The 21638-nt window shown below is 45.4% G+C and overlaps 1 protein-coding gene across 2 annotated transcripts in view; it reads right to left on the bottom strand.

The window, feature by feature from the left end:
• WHRN (whirlin) overlaps positions 1-21033 on the bottom strand; it is a 235156-nt gene extending 214123 nt beyond the window's left edge. For both annotated transcript variants that reach the window (XM_029613720.1, XM_029613721.1), the window contains exon 1: positions 20164-21033. In XM_029613720.1, the coding sequence (XP_029469580.1) occupies positions 20164-20886 (723 nt within the window). In that variant the 5' untranslated portion in view covers positions 20887-21033. The remainder of the gene's footprint in view (positions 1-20163) is intronic.
• Positions 21034-21638: the final 605 nt, after the last annotated feature.

Below are 21638 nucleotides of genomic sequence, written 5' to 3'. Positions count from 1 at the left end.
CCCTCCTGAGGATTTATAGCTCTAACTTGGAAGGGTCTTGAAAAGGTCCTGGATTTGTTTTCTCTTATGTGCACCCCCCCCCCCCCCCCCAAGAAGCTCCTTAGGATCTGAAAGCTAAAAGTACACAGGCAGGCGCCCCTTAAACGTTCGTAGAGCAACCTTTAAATTGTGTGTATATTGGGGGCTGAGAGGAAAGGTTCAATTTAATACCAGATTGTTGCCCCATGTTCATTTAATGTGAATGGGAGAAGGGTCCATCAAGCCCAGCATCCTGTTTCCAACAGAGGCCAAACCAGGCCACAAGAACCTGGCTATTACCCAAACACTAAGAAGAACCCATGCTACTGAAGCGATTATTAAAATGTAGACTTTTCTAATTTCAAAATAATAGAAAAAATACTGAACAAAAGTGTGCATGTGCTACAGCAGTATTCTCAGAAAAATATGTTTTTTCTGTTTCTATATAACACTTATTTTTGGTGAGAATTCTTTGTGAGAAAATTATTAAAATATAATACATAATATAAGAATTCAATATTGGTATGGGTTGGTACAGAAAACAAATAAGTTTTGACTGACTGTAAAATTTATAGATATGGAACAAATGGATTTGTTAGAAATTTGTCCAAGTATGATTTTTTTCCATTTATTTCTATAGGAATGAAGTATATCTGTTCCACTCTCAGAAAAAAAATTCTAGTTCTTGATTAGTTGGTTGTCCTGTCAATCATTAGTGACAGTTTCTCAGAGCTTAGAAATTTCCAGAGCAGCTTGAAACATTATTTATTGAGCAATCAATCATCTGTGGTCTTTGGACAGTTAAAGCTTGATCACCCAATAAGTTAGCACTCAATGGTAATTTTAAATCTGAAAAGTGACTTGCAGCCAGTGAGGGGTTGTATGTGTGCACCTGGTACAAAGAGCTCCTGGTTCCCAGAGAACGAGTCCGATCTCTGGAGGCTAGAGTGGCAGACCTGGAGGAGCTAAGGCAGACAGAGTTGTATATTGATGAGATCTTCAGGGACATAGTAACCAAATCCAGTCTGGCAGCCCCGGTGCTGCCTTGGATCAGAAAGGCCTCCCGATTGGAGAGCATCACCCTTGTGTAGCAGGAAGTGATCCTGTAGTAAGGACCTGCTCTCCAGGTGATGCATTGTCCTCTCACACTGAGAACGAGTCTCCCAGGCCTACTGCCCAGGAAGGAAGGGTTAGGTCAACCGTCATAGTTGGTGATTCGATTATTAGAAAAGTAGATAGCTGGGTGGCTTGTGGACTTGTGGATGTTACGCCTGTCAGTCGCTGCGACCACTTCTGCTCACCTCTTTCTTCACCTCCCTAACTCCATGGGGTAGATTGGCAGCATCCGCTAGCTACCTACGACCTGCCTACTGCTTCCAGGCCTCCCAGGTCAGCACGGACGCTGCTGACTGCCATCTTGCCATCTGATCTCTCTAGGCGTACGCCCACACCGGTTTTATCCACATCATGGCGGGAACCTCGGGGGTATCCCTTCCAGATGACATCAGGATCTGTGGATATTTAAACCTGCTGGCCCTCTCCAAAGATGATTTGGCAAAGAGTGACATCCTTGCTATTTCCGCCTCACTTCCTGAGGACCCTGCGTTCCAGTTCCAGTTCCGACGTGGACGTCTCAGGTACCCGCTCCTCAGGGGCCTCTCTCTCGTTCTGGCTATCCGCTCCTCGGAGGGCCTGATGTCTGGAACTCTGTCTGCTCCATTCCCCGGGGCTTCCTGGAACCAACTCACTCCTTGTGAGTACTCCTCCCAGCGGATCACTTTCTACCTACCAAGTGCCTATCGGGTGTACCCCACGTTGAGGGCCATTATGATCATTACAGAGAGCTCCATCAGAAGTGCCTGCTCTACGGATATTTCCCATGCTATTGAGGACCTCACAGGTGCACCCTGTCTTGCGGACCGCTACCAGACTGACCGAGGACCCTCACTGGTGTACCCCGCTCTGCGGGCCACTACCATCTCCTTCAAGATCTCTTTGGTGTACCCCGCTTCGCAGGCCACTACCATCTCTAGAGGAGACCTCTCTGGTATACTCGCTTCACAGACTTGTTCCAGCGCTACAGAGGTATTCCCTCAGGGCACTACCTATCTCATTGACCCTGTGTCTCAGGGTCTGTGTGGACTCTCTCTCTCTGGCATCCCCCACTCCATGGGTAGTGCTTCTATGTCTTTAATAAAGACTCTATTCATTCTGTGCCTTCCTCTGCTGAGACCTAGCCTCTCAACAATGAGGCTCATGGGGCTCCTCCCGTGGGCAGTACCACCTTTCACTTCGGCTCAGGGTTCACACCCTTTTTGGTTGGGATGGGGGGCAAGCAAATCAGCCAAGTTATGACCCCAACTCCATCCCCAACTCACCACTAGCCTCAACCTCCCCACAACTACAAGCCAGCCTCAACCCCCTATGATTTCCCCCCAGCCAGCTTTGACCCCCTTAACTTCTCCCCAACAAACCAGCCTCAATTTCCCCCTCATCCAGACTCAACCCTCCTCAACCTCCCCCAAACCAGCTGGCTTTGTTTTCCTCCACCCAACCGTAACCCCCACAACTTCCCTTCTAGCCAGCCACCCTCGATCTTCCCCAGCCAGTTAGCCTCAACCTCCCCACCAGACAGGCAGCAAAATCTCCCCCTAGTCATCCTCAGTCCCTTCAAGCTTCCTCCCAGGCAGCCAGCCTTGATCTCCCCAGCCAGGTAGCCTCAACCTTCCTCCCAGCTAGACAGACTCAATCTCTCCCCTGAACCTCCCTCATGCCAACCACCCTCAATCTCCCCTATAGCTAGACTCAACCCACTTCAACCTTCTTCCCAGCCAGCCAGCCCCCAGCCAACTTTGAGCCTTAGACTACCCCAGACCACTCACCACAGCCTCAAGCCTCTGACCATCCAGCAAGCCTCAGGTCCCCAGCCTCCTGCCTGCCTTGACTGCCATAGCCTTGAGAACCCAGCCAGCCTCCCTCCTTCCTCTACCTCAACAATCCACTCACTTTGTACCCTTTTGAAAGCAAAGGAAAGCTCTCTATACATTTACACTGTATAGATGACTGTGTTCTTGTGCTTTTCTTATGAGACTCAATGTGAGAATACAGGTACCCGCACAGCAAAAGCTTACAGAGAGTCATGCAGTCCCTGCAGCCTGCAGGAGCACTCCTGGGATGGTGGGCCTAAAATTTGGTTAAGCCAGGGCCCAGGTGGCCCTTCCTGTTCCAATGCCTATGCTTTAGCTAAAGAGAGAAAATAGATTAACTATTTTATTACATTGAATTAAATATTTCAAACCATTGTAGCATATGATTCCTTATGGGGGCTCAGGTTTTAATTTGCTGCCATTCAAGACTTGAAATAATTTCTGGTCAGAAAGATGTTTGTCCAGGAAAAAGAATAAACATCATCCTATGTTTAAAAATATTTTTCCAAGATCTTGCATCTCTCTGAGGTGATGCATAAAGCCCATTCAGGAGATCTCCCACTACAAGTAGTGCAGTACATCACTGTTTTTGTAATTTTCTCCTAGAGGCAAACTTGTCTAGCTGGGTTTCAGGACTGTCACAATGAATATGCATGAGGGAGAGTTGCATAAATTAGGTCTCCAATACATGTAAATTTATCTCATGCATATTAATTATGGATATCCTGGAAACCCAGCTGGATAGATGTGCCTCCAAGAGAGGTTTGGGAAAACTGCATTACACTATTAGCCTCATTTTGACACCTGAATCTGTTTGTCCCTTTTACAATATATACATTGTCCCAATGGAAAGCACATTTGGAATGGGGCAAATCAACTACACTGATCATGCTAACATGCTGATGTTAGCATGGAGGAAGGGCATAAAGCAAAAAATGCTTGTCTACATGTCAAACCTTAAACCTGCCTTTTTACTTTTTAAAATGTAGTTTGGCCTATGGAACTCCACAGGAGATAGTAATATAGTAAATGAAGGCAGGCAGAAAAAAGACCAGTTGGCCATCTGGTCTGCCCAATTATTGCTGCTCAGTCTGCTAAGGAGATATCCTAGCTGCCAGGTGTAGACTTTAATCACTTATAGGATATTTCTGCTTATCCAAGTCAGTATTTTTGTCTTCCCCGTTGGTTTTCTGGCATGAGAATGGGAAAGAAGAAAAGTACCAGAAATAATACATTTATAGAAGCTGATGTGCATAATGAAATCTAGTTAGCATCTGACTTGTTTATATATTTTTTGAAGTTCTAAAATATTAATTATTTGGATATGTTATCTTGCTTTTACTCACTTCCAAGGGAAACAGCACATAAAATACACCATTTTCATCACAAATACCATATTTCTTCATTGCCTAGCTCAGATGATTCATTCTCTCTGTTTCACCCCTCCTAGGATAAAATGCCCTTAAATCTCTAGACAGCACAATGCAGAGCAGTGGTGTAGCTGGAACTGTTTTGGCTGTGCCCAAAGTTAACATGGGTGGGCACTAGGCATACAGGTCTGAGCCATGATAGTTATGCTTTTATTGATAAATAAAATAATGTCTAGGGACTTTTGTTTTCAGTTTTTATTGTTCCCTGGGAATTTCAAGGTTTTAACAAAAAAAAAATTAGAGGATATGTTGTGTTCCGCGGCTGTGGTAGGACACGACCGCGGTCCCCTACCTTGCCTGCTATGGCAAACCGCCACGGGAGTCCCGGGGGAAGGCCCTGACTCTAGGCCCGTCACTCCGGCATGGGTCCCTGTGCTGTTCGCCACAGGGGGAGCCGTCCCTGCTCCCCCCCTCGCGGCATACAGCAGCGTTTTCCTCCGAGGAGGAAATTCAAGATGGCCGCCACCATTTTTAGGCGTGAGGCCGCGCCTCCTTGACAGATTTAAAGGGACCTGATCCCTTGAACTAGCTTCAGCTGTTTCCTATCAGCCAGAGCAGGGGAAGTATAAAGGCCGGCTTCCTCTGCTCATTCTTTGACTTGGCAACTTCTGTGGTTAGTCAGGTCTGCTTGCTTCGGTGAGTTCTTGTGCTTTGGATCCTTGTTCCTATTTCGTCTTGGAGTTCCTGGTTCCTGACTTCGGATCGGCTAGCGGTGATTCCTGGTATTGACTTCGGATTGGCAAGCGGTGATTCTCTGGTGTGTGACTTCGGACTGGCAAGTGGTGATCCCTTGGTGTGTGACCTCGGACTGGTAAGCGACGACCCTCTGGCACTTGACTTTGGACTCCTTCTTGACCATCGTCTCCAAGGGCCCGCCTAAGTCCCAGCGGCCCGGGTCCCTACGGGCTCCTCCTGGGGGGACCATGGGCTTCCAGGGGTGAAGCTCTAGTCAGCCCTTGCACCGAACTTCTTGACCTCTCAAAGGTCCACCTAAGTCCCAGCGGTCTGGGTCCCTATGGACTCCTCCTGGGGGGACCGTGGACTTCCAGTGGCGAAGACACACTTCCTTTCTTCGATGTCACGACTCCTCGTCTGCCTCCACAGTCGCCTCTGTCTCCAGTGCCGAGGGTCAGCTGGTCACGTCTTCTGTTCCTGCCTCGCCACCCGACGGGAGAACCTACGGATCCTCTTCCTAAGGTATTCCATCCTCCCGTCGACCCAAGGGTTCACAAGCCTGAGCATAACAGGATAAATTACTTTTCCACTGATTTTTCTCCTGTGTTATAACAAAATCATTTTTCCACTGATTGTTTTGTTGAAATTCCCAAGGAAAATAAAACAACAACTGAAAACAAAGATCCCTAATAATGCCTTAGAATTCATCTGACAACAAATTTCTAAATAGCCTATAAGAGCTATCATACATCATGGGTGACACTTTAAATATTTCAAACTCAATAACTTCAAGCACTTACCAATGCTAAATCATGCATATAATGCATGTTTTGACATGTTAACACTTAACATATCTTTGATAATAGGGGCTATAGTATTTGCTATGACTTTTGAATTTTTTTGACCCTAGCACTATAAAACACATCTAAAACTCTTGAAAGGGCTTTAGTTGTCATGAAAAACTGAGAACCACTGTCCTAGAACACAATAACCTTCCTATTGGAAAGTGCAGATTGGAAAACAGAATAAGCTGGTTGCTATAGATCCCTACAAAGAAACATGATAGAAAAATATCTCACCATCAGTCACACATGCAAAACACAGATATACTCTCACCAAATACAGAATAAGTGACAGCAAATTGGAAGTATGCAGACGCCAGACTGTAAACCCCAAAGTTCAGACTCTACCTGCAGTGTAATACTGGAGATATAGATATAGAAATGCATTTCTGCCTGTAATGTACAAAATTTATCAGAGATGCACATTTCCCAAAACTGACAGAGAAAGTCAAACACTTCTCACAAAAGAATGATCAACAAAAACTCCTGAAAGAACATAACATTCACTTTTATATTCTGCCTTCCAAGGCAATTTACCAGAATATATGCACAACAGCAAGCATAAAATATCTAAAAATACATCAGTAGAAATTAATCTAACCAAGTACCAACCTTAATCCAAAAGTCCATCCATTGTAATATAAGAACATAAGAAATTGCCATACTGGGTCAGAGGGTCCATCAAGCCAGCATCCTGTTTCTAACAGTGGCCAATCCAGGTTACAAGTACCTGGCAAATATCCAAACAGTAAATAAATCCCACGCTACTAATGCCGGTAATAAGTAATGGCTATTTAATAAATCAACTTGATTAAGAGCAGTTTATTGACTTCTCCTTCAGGAATTTGTCCAAACCTTTTTTAACCCCAACTATCCTATGCTAACTGCCTTTACCACATCTTCTGGCTATGAATACCAGAGCTTAATTGTGCAGTGAGTAAAAATGAATTTTCTCCAATTTGTTTTAAATGTGCTACTTGCTAACTTATGGAGTACCCCCTAATCCTTGTATTATCTGAAAGAGTAAATAACAAATTCACATTTACGAATTCTAGTCCTCTCATGAATTTATAGACCTCTATCATATCCCCTCTCAGCCATCTCTTCTCCAAGCTGCACTGCCCTAACCTCTAGCTTTTCTTCATAGGGGAACCGTTCCATCCCCTTTATTATTTTGGATGCCCTTTTCTGTATCTTTTCCAGTGCAAATATATATTTTTTGAGTTGTGTCAATCAGAATTGCACATGGTACTCTAGGTGCAGTCTCACCAGGAATGATACAGGGGTATTATGACATCTACCATTTTATTCACCATTCCCTTCCTAATAATTCCTAACATTCTGTTTGCTTTTTTGACTGCTGCAGCACACTGAGCTGACGATTTCAATGTATTATCCATTATGATGCCCAGGTCCTTTTCCTGGGTGGTAGCTCCTAATATAGAAGCTAACATCGTGTAACTACAGCGCAGGTTATTTTTTTGCTCTGCACATCACTTTTCAATTGTCGCCTTTTACAAAATCAGAGAAACAGCAGTTAAAGTAACAAAATATATTACATTCTGTCTCAAGGCCAGAAATGTAATCTGTCCAGGGACAATATGGACCAACACCAGAACTTAGGAATTGTTCTTTATATTGTCCTTTCTTTAACCAGTAATTTTATGTTTCTGTAATCACTCTTATCATTTTTCACAAATGGTCCTTTTATTTTAACCACTTTATGCAGTACTTTGGCAACACATGTACAAACAATCATGCTAGTCAAGTCTCCTGAATCTTAATTTCTCTTAAGTCTCAACCCCCTGTCCCCAACAGAGTCTCTCTCTCAATGCCCCTCCTCCCCATAATGATAAAGCTTCTGGTGGGGAGACAGGTCATTGAGAGACAGCTAAGGATGGGGGAGACTGGGAGAAGCATGAGGGATGAGAGTCTTATCCCCATCTCCATCCTCTCCTCCCCCCCCCCGCCCCCAGCAGTCTCAGTCTTACCCCCTCCTCATCCCTCCATCCTCAGCAGTTTTGATCTTGTCTCTTGCCCTCCTGCTCTTCCACAGCAGGCTCACTCTTACCCCCCCTCCCCCTCCAATCTCCAGCAATCTCACTCTCGCCTTTCCCCCTATCCCCGGCAGTCTTGATCTCATCTGAACCATTCCCCTATAATGGAGCATTAATTCTTCAGGAGAGGAAGAAGATGACAGGGGAAATGTGGGCAGGGCTCGCCTATAATGACTGACAGAGCTCTCTGAGGGAGGAGACTCAGGTGAGGAAGGGCAGGGACTCCCAGCACGCAGGTGTATTTGAAGAGTGGGGGTGTTGACTCAGAGGGGAAGGAAGGAGTTAACAGCAGCCTAAGAGAGGGCTACAAACTCCCCAAAGAGACTGGAAAATTATGGGTGTCCCAAAAATTCACATAATAAATTACAAACTCTGTGGTTAGCATGCTATGCTAAAGAAGCTTAAAGGCAAGCAGCAAGGGGGTAAGAGCTCCACAAACTGTAAGTGACTCTGTTCAGGCATTGAACAGTGAAATGGTAGCCAGGGCTGAATAGTGCAGACTGTGTGCTGATATCAGAGTCAATTACAGAGGTGAGCTTGCAGTTAGCGAGAGCGTTAAGCTGAACTCTGAAAGCTGTCTTGACTTTTCAGGGGCAGCAAAGACTGGGTGAGGCGTAAAGGTGTTTCTTCTGGGAATCCTTACTGAATGCATTTAGAAATAAAAATAAGAGTAAGGATCTTTGTCTATATGAGCATGTTTTTGGATAAAAGGTTTTGGACTTCAGGAAGAGCTGAAGGACATGAGTCTACTTGCAAAAATCTTGAGACTTCAAGGAATTTCCAGAGGCACCAAGAGAACATAGGAATCAGTTCGGGAGCCTAAATTGTGGAAGTGTTTTATGTCAGAGATTTAATTACACTGAATTGTGTCTTAGTAAGGAGTCTGAATATAGGTCTGGAATACAGCCAAGTCCACAGCAAGGAAGAAAACAGAGTCTTGCAGTGTGGAACTGGCAGGGAAAGTCAAGCCTATGTTTGAGGATCATCCAAGTGAGGATAACACCTTGCTACAACCCCTCCAATCCCCAGCAGTCTCAATCTCAGCCTCCTAGCTTTGGGAGTGAGACTGCTAGAGACTGGAGGTGAGAGGGCTGAGTGAGACTGCTGGGGATTGGTGGGGATGTAACAAGGCATTGTCCTCCAATCCCCAGCAGTCTTGGCCTCCCCCCCCCCCCTTATAGCCCCAGCAATCTTGCTCTCATCTCCCCATCCTCAGCAGTCTTACTCTCAGTCATTTCCCCTCCAGTCCCTTGCAGTCTCAATCTCATCCTTCCCTCCCTCCCAAGCAGTCTGTCTTACCCCTTCCCTCCATGCCTAGCAGTATCAGTCTCATATCCCTTTCCTCCCTCCCCAGCAGTTTCACTCTCACCTCCCTCCCCAGCAGTCAGTCTCCTTCTCAAACATTCTCTCATCCTGGCACGGCAGCCATGCTGCCCTCTCCCTGTGGAGCCCTCTGCCAGTCACAATCCCCTTGCTAGCAAAACATTGTTCAAATGAGCAGCTCGATGCTGCCTTTCCTCTGTATCACTCCTCGCAGATGCTGAGCCTCTGCTAATGGGAGTCCCAATCCCACCGGCACTGGCTGGTTGGCTGATGCTCTCCCTCCACCACGGTACTTTCTCTCAGTTTTCAACCCGTGCATGACCTCAGTGTTGAGCCTGCTTCCTGGCTCCCTGTGACTTGCCCTGCTCAGACGCTCCCTCACCTTTCATTGCCCCGCAGTGCCACGTGCTGAGGCAACCTCCTGCCAGCTTGCTTGCCTTTGGTCTTGCAGCACAGAGGCAAGAAAGAATTGGGTGGGCCATGGCTACACCTCTGCAATCGACAGAGCCAAACTGGAGCTGAACCAAAAAGTCAAGCACAGAGAAAAGAGAGCAGGTAATTCAGACTAAAATAAAAATAAACCTTTTTGTTTGTCTGTTGTGATTTGTTACATCTTTTCTTGGTCTGCTGCAGCCCACTGTTGTCTCTGTCTGCTCATTCCATTTTCACGTGTCTAACTTCTCACTTTTTCTTCCTCTTATTTTTTCTGCCTCTCTTCGGTTTTAATTTTCTTTCCTTTGTTTCTGGTCGCCACATCTCAAAAAAGATATAATTGCGATGGAGAAGGTACAGAGAAGGGCTACCAAAATGATAAGGGGAATGGAACAGCTCCTCTATGAGGAAAGGCTAAAGAGGTTAGGACTTTTCAGCTTGGAGAAGAGACGGCTGAGGGGGATATGATAGAGATGTTTAAAATTATGAGAGGTCTAGAACGGGTAGATGTGAATCTGTTATTTACTCTTTTGGATAGTAGAAAGACTAGGGGGCACTCCATGAAGTTAGCATGTGACACATTTAAAACTAATCGGAGAAAGTTCTTTTTTACTCAACTCACAATTAAACTCTGGAATTCGTTGCCAGAGGATGTGGTTAGTATAGCTGTGTTTAAAAAAGAATTGGATAAGTTCTTGGAGGAGAAGTCCATTACCTGCTATTAAGTTCACTTAGAGAATAGCCACTGCCATTAGCAATGGTAACATGGAATAGACTTAGTGTTTGGGTACTTGCCAGGTTCTTATGGCCTGGATTGGCCACTGTTGGAAACAGGATGCTGGGCTTGATGGACCCTTGGTTTGACCCAGTATGGCATTTTCTTATGTTCTTATGTACTTCTCCATCTCTGTCCATGCCAGTTTTTCCTCTCCTCTGCTTTCTCAGTTTAGCCTGCCTCTCCCCATTCCCTCAAGCCTAAATGATCTCGGCTACCCTTGTATCCTGTTTTCTCCAGCCCAGATGCTCTCTGCTCATCTTCTATTTTTTTTCCTCTTTTCCTCCACCCCATCCTCCCCCCACATCACACTCCACCAGCTCACCCTGTTTTCCTCCCTCTCCTCCCCCTGTTTTCTTCCTTTTTCTCTCCCCATTCATGGTCCTCCTCATTACTTTACCCCCCCTCTTCCCACAGGTAAACTAGTTTTCTTTCCTCAGCGGAAAACACACTCACTTCTTGCCCGATTTCTCCTTCCCCCCTCCCCTGCTTTTCCCCTGATATGAGCGGCCTGCAGCGTGGTTTCTATAGTTCTGAATGGTGCCACAGCCCTCACGCTTGTTAGAAGGCAGCCCACATTATATGAATAGTGAAGAGCCATGTGGTGCCGGCAGAGAAGTAACACTGGACAACAGCAGCAAGAGATGACCTGGTGAAACAGGGCTTGTTGTGAGGATGATGAACTGAGCCAAGCCAGCAGTGGCTGCTAGGTTTGAGCCAGCTGAATTTTGCCAGGTAGAACAGGTCTGAGAGCAAAGCTGTTTATTTTGCTTCTGCTCCATGAAATGGCAGAACATATGATGCAGCTGTAATCACTGTTGCGCGTCCTGGCCGCACTAGTGCCGCGACTGGGCCTGCTCACCTCGGGCTCCCCTCCACGGGCTCCGTTCCATCCTCCTCAGTGGCAGCAGCCAGCTCTCGACGTCCCCAGCGCCTACCCCGAATGCCTCCGTCGTCGCAGGCCTCTCAGCGGAGCTCTCACAGGGGCTCCGCGTCCTCGGCCCCGCCCCTGGGTGCGCGCACGGTCGGCGCTCCCTCATTTAAAGGGCCCAGGGTGGGAACCTTGGGCCGGACGCCTCCTGATGACATCACGTAAGCGTCCTATATAAGGCGAGGGCCTTCCCTCAGTTCCTCGCCATGGCAAACGGGTCGTCACACTTGTGTGAAGCTAGTTGCCATCCTGTGTTCCTTGTTCCTGTGCTTGTTCTAGTGTTCCTGTGTCTTCCAGTGCTCCTGTGTTCCCGTGGTCCTTCTTGTGTACCAGCATCTGTTTTTGTTTCTTGTTCCACGTTCCGCTACCCAGGTTGTACCTTCTCAGACTGATAGTCGGTACTGACCTCAGCTTGCCTCTGACCATGTTTTGGACTGCTGCCTGGAACTGACCTCTGCTTGCTACTGACCACGCTCGGACTGATTCCTGGAACTGACCTCTGCTTGCCACTGACCATGCTCAGACCGATACCTGGATCTGACCTCTGCTTGCTACTGACCACGCTCGGACCGATACCTGGAACTGACCTCTGCTTGCCACTGACCATGCTCAGACCGATACCTGGATCTGACCTCTGCTTGCTACTGATCACGCTCGGACCGATACCTGGAACTGACCTCTGCTTGCCACTGACCATGCTCGGACTGATACCTGGAACTGACCTTCGCTTTGGCTGACCACCCTTGGACACATACCCTGGCTTTGACCCTTGCACTCCATACGGACACTCTCTTTGCTTCTCCTGTGACCACCAGGTCTGCCAGGTCTGATGCTGCCTGCGGCCTTCCACAAGCTAGACCACTAGGCGCTGCCTATCCTGACCGGAGGACCTTCAGTTCCTTTCTCATTCCAGTGGTCTCCGGTACACTCTGTTCTGGTCTAGCTCATCTGTTCTCCACTAACCGCGCACCCTTGCTCTTGGTGGGCACACCACTCCACTACCTCTCCAAGTGATCCTCCGAGGCCCACACAATCCAGGAATCCAAGGGCTCAACCCATGGAACCCCTGGACCATTACTGGCAAAGCTCCAGCTAGCCTCTGTCTCCTCGTGTGCTCCGCCTCCTGGTGGCAGGCGCCCTCTGGGAACCCTCAGAGGGCTGTACCAATCCTGCGCCAGGCCAAGAATCCACCTCCAGCGCAACAATCACGTAATGAAGTCAGTCCACACTGAAAGGAGTGAAACACTCACCTCCACCAACTGCCTATAGACACTAATAGCTAGAGGCCTTCCTCCCTCTCCTCCCCATGTTACTAGTTGCCCCTCCTACAGTGGTATAAAAAGTTGACTAATATTCATGTCTCCCCCAGAGGTACTTTCTCTCTCTCCTGTCTGAAATGGGATGTGTGATTTTTAGCTCAAATCCTATTTTCAGCATAATACCAGAAAAAAGGTGTCGTTATTTCCAGCGTTAAAACCCACAATAACGTGTGTTACGCAACGCTAAGCACCCCTCATTTTAATTTACTCTACCCAAACTCCTCCCATTCAGAAAAATGTTAAAATTTGCATACGCATCTCGCGATGCGTTACTTATCGCAGGCATTATGGCGATATGGTGGGCATTTTCATGAGTGTTAGGGTCCTAATACGATTTGAAAAATGACCCTGTTTGGCGGTTTGCTTTGAAAATGATCTCTAAATGGCCTTAGCATGTGGCCTAAGCTTTGATATATAGACTGTTCATGTCAATGCTGGCCCAGAGTTTACGTGTTTTAAAAACTGATATGAATCCAACTGTCATGCATATCTTTCAGGCATGTGGGTAGGAGATACCGGGGGTGTTGGGAGTATTCATCTAGTCACAAATATTTCCAGTTTCTACTTGACAGATCTAGTAACTTTTCTGGTATAGTTAAGAGAGCCACCACCATGCATCTTATTTTGTATTCAGATATTCAGAGGGATAGCCTGGTTAGTCTAGTGAAGCAACAATGACGTATCATTTTTTCTTCACCAAACTAACATGCTGATACAGTATGGTGCGCTCGGCCGAGAGCACCGTACTGTATCAGCAGGCGTTAAATTCTGGGCAACCTGGAAAAGTGTACAGAAAAGCAGAAAATACTGCTTTTCTGTACGCCCTCTGACTTAATATCCCAGTGATATTAAGTCAGAAGAACCAAAAAAAAAAATCTGCCCGCCAGTCAAGCAGGTTAGAGCAGATGCTCAATTTTACCGGCATCCGTTTTCCTAATCCGTGGCTGTCAGCGGGCTTGAAAACAGACGCCGGTAAAATAGAGCGTCAGTTGTCAGGACCCGCTGAATGCAACCTCTTTGCTAATAAGGAGGCACTAGGGACGCACTATTGTCCCCCAGCACCTCCTTGTTAGCACGACCCCTCATTTACATACAGAATCGTGCACCCAGGAAAGGTAGCTGGGTGCGCGTCGGGAGAGTGGGCGCACAACACTGAGCACCGGCTCTCCCGCAATTTTTACTGTATCAGCCTGTTGTAACATGGCTATCCTTCTGAATATCTGAACCACATGAAAGGCAACAGATTCAGCCCTATGAAACTTGCTCAGATAGAGATGGACTTCTTCTTCCTATCTAAATGCAAACAACAGGACATCATCCCTAAAGGGCTCAGAAACTGTTCTCAGATCATTCTGTCTTCACACTTACCTCAGTTGGCAGTAGTCTGGACTATAATACTGTTATCACCTTGTTTCCACACCCTGCCTGCCTACTCAATGCCTTCTCGTTTTTTGTATCTCACAAATGGGCCGATATAGTATAGTGCACTCTGACGGCACTAGCTTTACCCCTTATTCAGTAATAAGGGGTATTCAGGAGAATAGAATCCAAAGAATTGTAGAAAGCGATGAGTTTGTGCTTTGACACAACACATCTACTCATACTGAGTATTTTTTACTTTTAAGCAGCAACAGATAACATGTAGAATATTAATAATTTTGAACTGATCTGATAAACCTAAGCATAACAATCTCACCTAGCATCATAGAGCTATTATGAAACCCTGCACCGTACCTTACAGGCACCTGCCTAGATGTTAAAATAACACAGTTAAGCAACATTATTTTAAGTGCCTTATTGTTAACCATTGTGACGGCTTCTAGCTTAACGACGGTATAGAAAAGAGTTTAAATAAAATAAATAAAATCTCCCCCCATCCCCATATATTTTACCCACCTCTGTACTTCACTTCACACATCTGAGGAAGTGGACTGTGCCCTTGAAAATGCCTCAATAAATTAGTTACTCTATAAGGCGGCACCTGCCTTGTGTTATTTTTCCTATTTTGTAATGCATCCCACTGAATATAACATAAGAACAGCAGATCCAAACAGCCCAGCATCCTGTTTCTGACAGGGTCAGAAAGTAGTACCCAACAGATCCTAATGGGAAGATCCCCTCACTGTGGTTCACTCCCATTTCTCTTCTCTGATAGTATTTCTATGCTCCAGTTCTGCATATGATGAAACATCTGAAAGAAAGATCCACTTCAGAGGACAGGCACACCCTCTTTTCTCTTTTATGACTCCTTCTCTCTTTCATTCTGAATGTTTTGGTCATGCACAACCAGACTTGATGAAATTTTGTGCACATTTTTACAAGGCTAGGTGGAGAATCTGTCCAAACAGGAAATCTAATTATGCACTTTCCTGATTAAAGCACACTATTCCAGTGTCATAATTGCACTATGTCCCAAAACAAGCAGTATGTTTTGGTTTGAAGAACAAAATTGTGATCTGTAACTTCCGATTAATAGCAAAACTGTCAGCTATCTTTATGCAGCATCAATTCAAAGGTTAATTGGATTCAATGTTTTAATCATCAACCCAAATCCATCCCCAGGTATTCTCTACTTATGACAGAAATAACAAAGTAAAAGTGAGATGAATGACTCTGTAAAGTCTGTCATATAATTAAATATAACCATGTAAGTCAATTGAATGCATTCTGGATGCATGCTGTGTTGGATTATAATTCACATACTTTTCCAGATGCATGGTGAGGACTTATTGTAAAACTCCTCCACTGTAAATTCTACAAGTGCTAAGTGTGTGCTCAACTCCCACATCTGCCTTCTTCTGCTCGGGGGGATGCAAGCCAGTGCTTACAGACCTTGAGAAGGAGGGGGACCCAGCTAACTGTCAGGCCGATACAGTACAGTGCGCTCGCACTGTTAACCCTTGATAGGACGGGCGTTTTCGACGCACTAGCGTTACCCCTTATTCAGTAAGGGGTCGAAAACGCGTGTCCAACCCCCCAGAACCTAATAGCGCCTGCAACATGCAAATGCATGTTGATGACCCTATTAGGTATTCCTGCGCGATTCAGTAAGTAAAATGTGCAGCCAAGCCACACATTTTACTTTAAGAAATTAGCGCCTACCCATAGGTAGGCTCGCAGGTTGAAAACTGGACGCTCAATTTTGCTGGCGTCCGGTTTCCGAACCCGTGGCTGTCAGCGGGCTCGAGAACCGACGCCGGCAAAATTGAGTGTCGGCTGTCAAACCGGCTGACAGCCGCCGCTAGGTCAAACCCGCTGACAGAGGCGCTAGGTGTCCTCAGCGCCTCTTTTTACCTGTTTCTACCGCCGGACCTAATTTTCATACTGTATCGTGCGCTCAGGAGAGTGTCCTGTGTGCACACTGGGAGAGTGGGCGTTCGCCCGCTCTCCTGCGGACTTTACTGTATCAGCCCGTTTGTACAGTGACACCTACCAGGAAAACTCAGGGCACATACCACATACTGTTACTGTATTCTGGGGAGAGCTGCAGGATGATGACTGGGCTGTTCTGGAATGGCTTAAAAACAGCGTGGAAGCTGTCTGTGAAGGCTCATAGTGCCACAGATTTGACTGACTTGGAAGCCTAGAGGAATAGGAGGAAATTGCTGAACAAAATCTAAATTCTCACTCCAGATGTATATATTAGACCTGTTACGAAGATTAGTTTTGCTGGAAGACTTAATTTTCAGCAGGATGTTGCTTATCTGCTACATCAGGGCTTCCCAAACCTATCATGACTGACCTCATAGCCAGTTGGAGTTTCAGGATATCCAAGAATGAATATGCATGAGAAAAATGTGCATGTACTGGGTCTCCAGTGTATGCAAATGTATCTCATGCATATTCATTGTGGATATCCTGAAAACCAGATTGTCTGTGGCATCCCTGAGACAGGTTTGGAAAGCCCTGTGCTACTTCTTACTATTATGTGATTTGCTTATCCATATTGAATATATTAATGAAACAGTGATTATGAAATGTATCTAAAGACAATTCTTCAAAACACACGGGCACATTTATATGTATTACTAGCATGAGAATCCATTGAAAATGATGTGGAAAAAAAGTTATTTATGAACATACATTAAATCCCCCTGTCTTCCCCCCACCTCTGGGAAATCCTCTTTTCTCAGTGGTGGAAGGTCTGTTTGCTATCATACAGCATACTTACTTTTTCCTGCAGGCGGTAATACATCTGCTCTATTACATAAGTGTGCACCCTTTTCACAGAAGGTAAAAAGTACGAATGCTATTGGTGCATGTACGTTGACCTGCGTAGAGGCTGGCAATGTTCATGTGTTAACATGGGTTACCCATGTGAACTGCATCAAAAATTGCTATCTTTATGTATCCTGTGCAAAAATAATTTTATTTGTATTTTGTATTCAGGTAAGGTTGTTATGGGACAATTCTTTCTTTCTTTTTTTTTTTGGCGAGGGGGGGAGGATACCAAAAGTAGACCCTATGGAAATTAAATCAATCATTAAATCTCCCAATAAGGTGAGCAAATTTGCTTTTTAGAGCATGACACTCAGCATGACTAATTCACAAATGTAGCAAATTATATATAGACAGAACAATGAAAGCAGAGCTATTGAAATACATAAAATAAGAATCTGTAATTACTAGGTATACTGGAATGATGGAATCATTAAGCAGAATGAAACATTCAGGCACTCAGTCACACACACGGGGTGTCATTTTGCTGTAGGTCTCAGTGGTACTTGGGGGTTGTTCCTTTAGAATGAAGTACCAATTACCATTAAATATGGTACAAACCAAACTGTAAAATCTTATAATATTCACAAGATGTGCACCTTCAGTCTGCAAAAAAAAAAAAAAGCCACTTTAATTTGATGTATTGTTTTCCAGGAGTCTTTCCTGGGTCTGCTCTGGCACCCTTGCTGTCTCCAGTAATTACATTATTTAATTAGTCTTTGTTCATTAAGAACACACAGGGTTACCAGATGGTAAATATCTGTGTGCATTTCAGTTTGTGTTTTAAGGTGTTTTGTTCCTTCCCTATCATTTTGGAACTACCGGACTCTGGACCTAGCTGTACAAAATTTTGTGTAGAGGTAAGTCCTTGGGAAAGGGGGGAGGACAACATCAGACTTTTCCCACTTTTTGTGAGTGATTTGGAGGAAATAGGAGGAGGAGCACTAATGTTGATGTATTTATTTATTACATAAGATTTTACATTTTTATACCACCTTATTGTATTTATTTATTTATTTATTTAGCCATTTTATATACCATCGTTCCAAGTGACATAAATATTATAGGAACCAATTACATTCACTTGATGTGTTCATATTTCATACAATTTAGGCATAAGACACAATGTAGGGGAAAGACACATACATTGACTGAGGTGGCCAAGTGAAGGAGAGATATGAAGGGATGGGGGAGCAGGGCTGAGTGAGCAATTATAACAAAAGATGCTGGATGGGGGTGTAAAGAAGGGAGTTTAGAGAAGATGTTTCTGATACATGTATTTGGGGTGGGTTGGAAGGAAAGAGGTGATGAGTTCTTTAGATAGGTTCATATTATGATTTCTAAAACACCTTCCTAGCCAAACCATTTGGTTGCACAGGGTGATCTGCAAAGTTAAAATACTACACAATACAATACAAATAAACATTCACCACACAAAATTAAATTAAATTATAGTAAAATAAATTAACAATATTGCCCCTACATTACTACCTGCTAAAGCCTCAAATTGCTCGCCTGATAGAAAAAGCCAAAATTTTGCCTTTGTACAAAATGACAAATTATTCATTTTCCAGAAGTAATGTATGGGTGGTTGAACCAAGATTATCTAAATGCCACACATTCTAATTGTTAAATTTGTGCCACGGTTTCAGTTGGCAAGGAAAATATGCAGAAGAGCTGCTGAATAAGGAAATAGCATATTTTCAAGATCACAGAAGGAGTTGTCTATAGATAACAAAACCACATTAACAGTTAATAAAAAGAAATATGTGGAATTAAACCATCTTTGTTAAAATGGAGAAATGGAATAGAACTGAATTGATCTTCATAGTTTGATGCTGACAAATCTTGGTGCTTTTGACATGAGGGGAAAGGACACTGTATATGATTTCTAAAGTGGAATTTAAGAAAGGAATAGCTCCTACAATTAAGGTTGCCAACTAGCTCCATTTTCTTAGGACAAGCTGGTCCTGGCCTGGTTTTTATTCCATTGTAGGCAGAGACTTGCTATTTTGTTTGCCTTATGTTTTACCTAAGAAAAGCAGGACTACAAGTCCCTGCATGCAATGGGGAAAAAACAAGGGCTGGATCAACCTATCCTGAAAAAATGGCAGCCCTGCCTACAATGCCACAAAACTGGAAATGAAATCTAAGTTCATGGACCTGGGACAACTCTCTTTTTTGTTTTTTCTCAATGGCATGCAGTCCTTCAGCCTGCACTGAGCGCAACTTGCTCATGTGAAGTGACATTTAGAATTCAGTTCTTCAGGAAGTCCTAACCCAGGTATCGTTGTAGCATGCAGCTAGCCATTTGCTGTTTGGAGCTCAGTGAGCCTACAAAGGGAAGAAGTTTTATTCTCTAAATAGAGCCCTTAAGTGGCCTCATCTGATCAGAACAATTAGCCTTACATTTTGTTCAGCTCTGCCTTCAATTCCTTGTAACCTATTTCTTCAAAAGAGTCAGAGATTTAACCCCTGTCTGTCCATCTCCGTGCAAGGTCTATATTCCCCTATCACAGTTAGGAAACTAGCTGGGATGACAACTTTAAGAGAGAGACATCCAGTCTGCCACTCTCAAGTTGGGACTACACTGAAGAGAATTCACTGAATCCTGCAGCAGAGGGCTGAGGTGGAGAGTTGAAACTGTGGAATTTTTACAGTACAGAATAAAATATGACTAAGCAGCATCATACCAATTTATCTGGACCCAAGAAGAAATATAGTGTTTTTCTTTATAAAGGTTTTTCCCACATTTCTAAAGGAACAGTAGAAAGAGGGAGCACAATTCACTCTCCGCCTACACACACTAATTTTCTTCTGTTATTATCGTTTTAGCTTTAAATGCATTTTGCTTTATGCGATTTAATAATAATAGAAATCAAATTCTTTAATGTGTCATGATGGAAAATGAACTTGTTGAATAATAAGTCCCTAAGAGGTCTTGATGCATAAGTTCAAGGATTCAGCAGCTAGGTACCCTGCAGTTTAAGTACCCAGCACTCATGTTCTCAGAGCTGCATCTGTATAATAATAAGAACAGGAATTCAGCTTCTAGTTTCGCTTTCTGGATAACAAGAGCAAGAACTTGACTTCTATGACTTCCCTCATACTTCCCACGCTGAAATAAGGTCACAAGAAGACAAGTGAACATATCTGTAAGAGAGTTAGGATGACCTGAAGCTCCTAACAGTCTTGAAAAGAATAATTTTTGCCTACCTTAACCGCCTCGCCATGGGTCACTCTGTCCAGGGATTTATTGTTGACTCTCACGATTTGGTCCCCTACCCTTAGCCCTTCCTTGTCTGCCAGGGATTCCGGTTCCACCAAGGACACGTAGATGCCGACCCCATGCTCGGATCCCCCTCGGATGCTGAAACCCAGCCCTTCATTGATCTTGTTCCTCCTGAGGATCACCTGCCTGATCTCTCCCAGCAGCCCCTCCAGGGCCCTAGCAGAGGCCATGGGCGCTGTCCCTTCTGTGATGGTGCTGAAGTCCACCTGCGAGCTTGGCGAAGCCGCAGCCTGAGGCCAGAAGGCGCTGCCGCTGCTCAGCCAGGGCTGACGACTGCTCTCCGGAACCAGACTCTCGCCGCCGGGCATCCCATAGTCGCCTTTCAGGTAGAGTCCCTCGGAGGTGTATTGATCGAAGAGCAGCTGGTCCGAGCGGGGAATGACCAGGCGCAGCATGGGCAGCAGCTGCCTCTTGTCCGGGTTGTTGAGAATCACTTTCAGGGTCTGCACCAGATCGTACACATTCCTGCGAGAGTGGTAGACATTCAGGCAGTGGATGAACTGCTCTCTCTCCAGCTCGCTGAGCAGCAGGTTTAGGGCGTTGTGCAGCTTCCGGACGTTAGCCGAGAGCAGGCGTCCCGCTGACCCTGAGCTCAGCGAGGTGCTGGGGGAGGAATTCAGGGACAGGCGCTCCAGGTCGGTGCTCATGGTCCACAGCTGCAAACCCAGCCAAAGCAGCCCAGGCGGCAGGGAGTCCTGCCATGGAAGTCAGAGCGTTGCTCTTTAGGTACCCTCAGTACCCAAATAGGCTCTCTTCATGACTGATCAAAAGAGAAGAAATCCCTCGGTCTTCCCACTTTCCAATGGAGCGAGATTTTTCCAGCTTGGGCAGGAAGTTTCTGTAAGCTGCAGGCAATGGGTAGATTAGTGCAGATCCTCCCCCCCCCTCCCCCCAACCCTGATGAATCAGCTGGTTCCCTCCCTTTGCTTCAGATACATCAGGTAGCAGGGAGAAAGGAGCTCAGTAGCTTCAAATGTTGATCAGCTTTTGCTCTAGATGTGGCTTCTCTTATCCTCCGCGCGATCTGGAGTATAAATGCCAACCCTGTCTGGAAGTTTATTATTAGTAGTAATTTTTTAAAGTATTCCTTACTGTTTGCTGGAAGGAAACATTCTTGCTCTATTCGCATCTGGGAAAAGTGACGGCGGGCAGGGAACGTTTGTGCATGCAGCAGCTCTGAAGTGCTGTTTCCTCTCCTTTTTGGAAACGAAGGTGTCAGGTAGCCCTTTCTCCTAGCCTCCCTTTCCCTTCCTCCGCCTGCCCCCCACACCGCTGCAGGAAAGTGACCCGCTGTTCCTAGCAGGGGATCCAGCTCAGGTCCTCTGGACGCTGCTTCTCCTCAGCTTCAAGTTTCAGCGCTGGAGCTGGTGCTGGGGGGGGGGGGGGGGGGGCAGCCGGA

This window comes from Rhinatrema bivittatum, chromosome 8 (genome assembly GCF_901001135.1).
Source record: "Rhinatrema bivittatum chromosome 8, aRhiBiv1.1, whole genome shotgun sequence".
In the NCBI taxonomy this organism is placed as follows: domain Eukaryota; kingdom Metazoa; phylum Chordata; class Amphibia; order Gymnophiona; family Rhinatrematidae; genus Rhinatrema; species Rhinatrema bivittatum.
The sequence above is the reverse complement of the archived record's forward strand: the minus strand, read 5'-3'. Positions and strand labels throughout refer to the sequence as shown.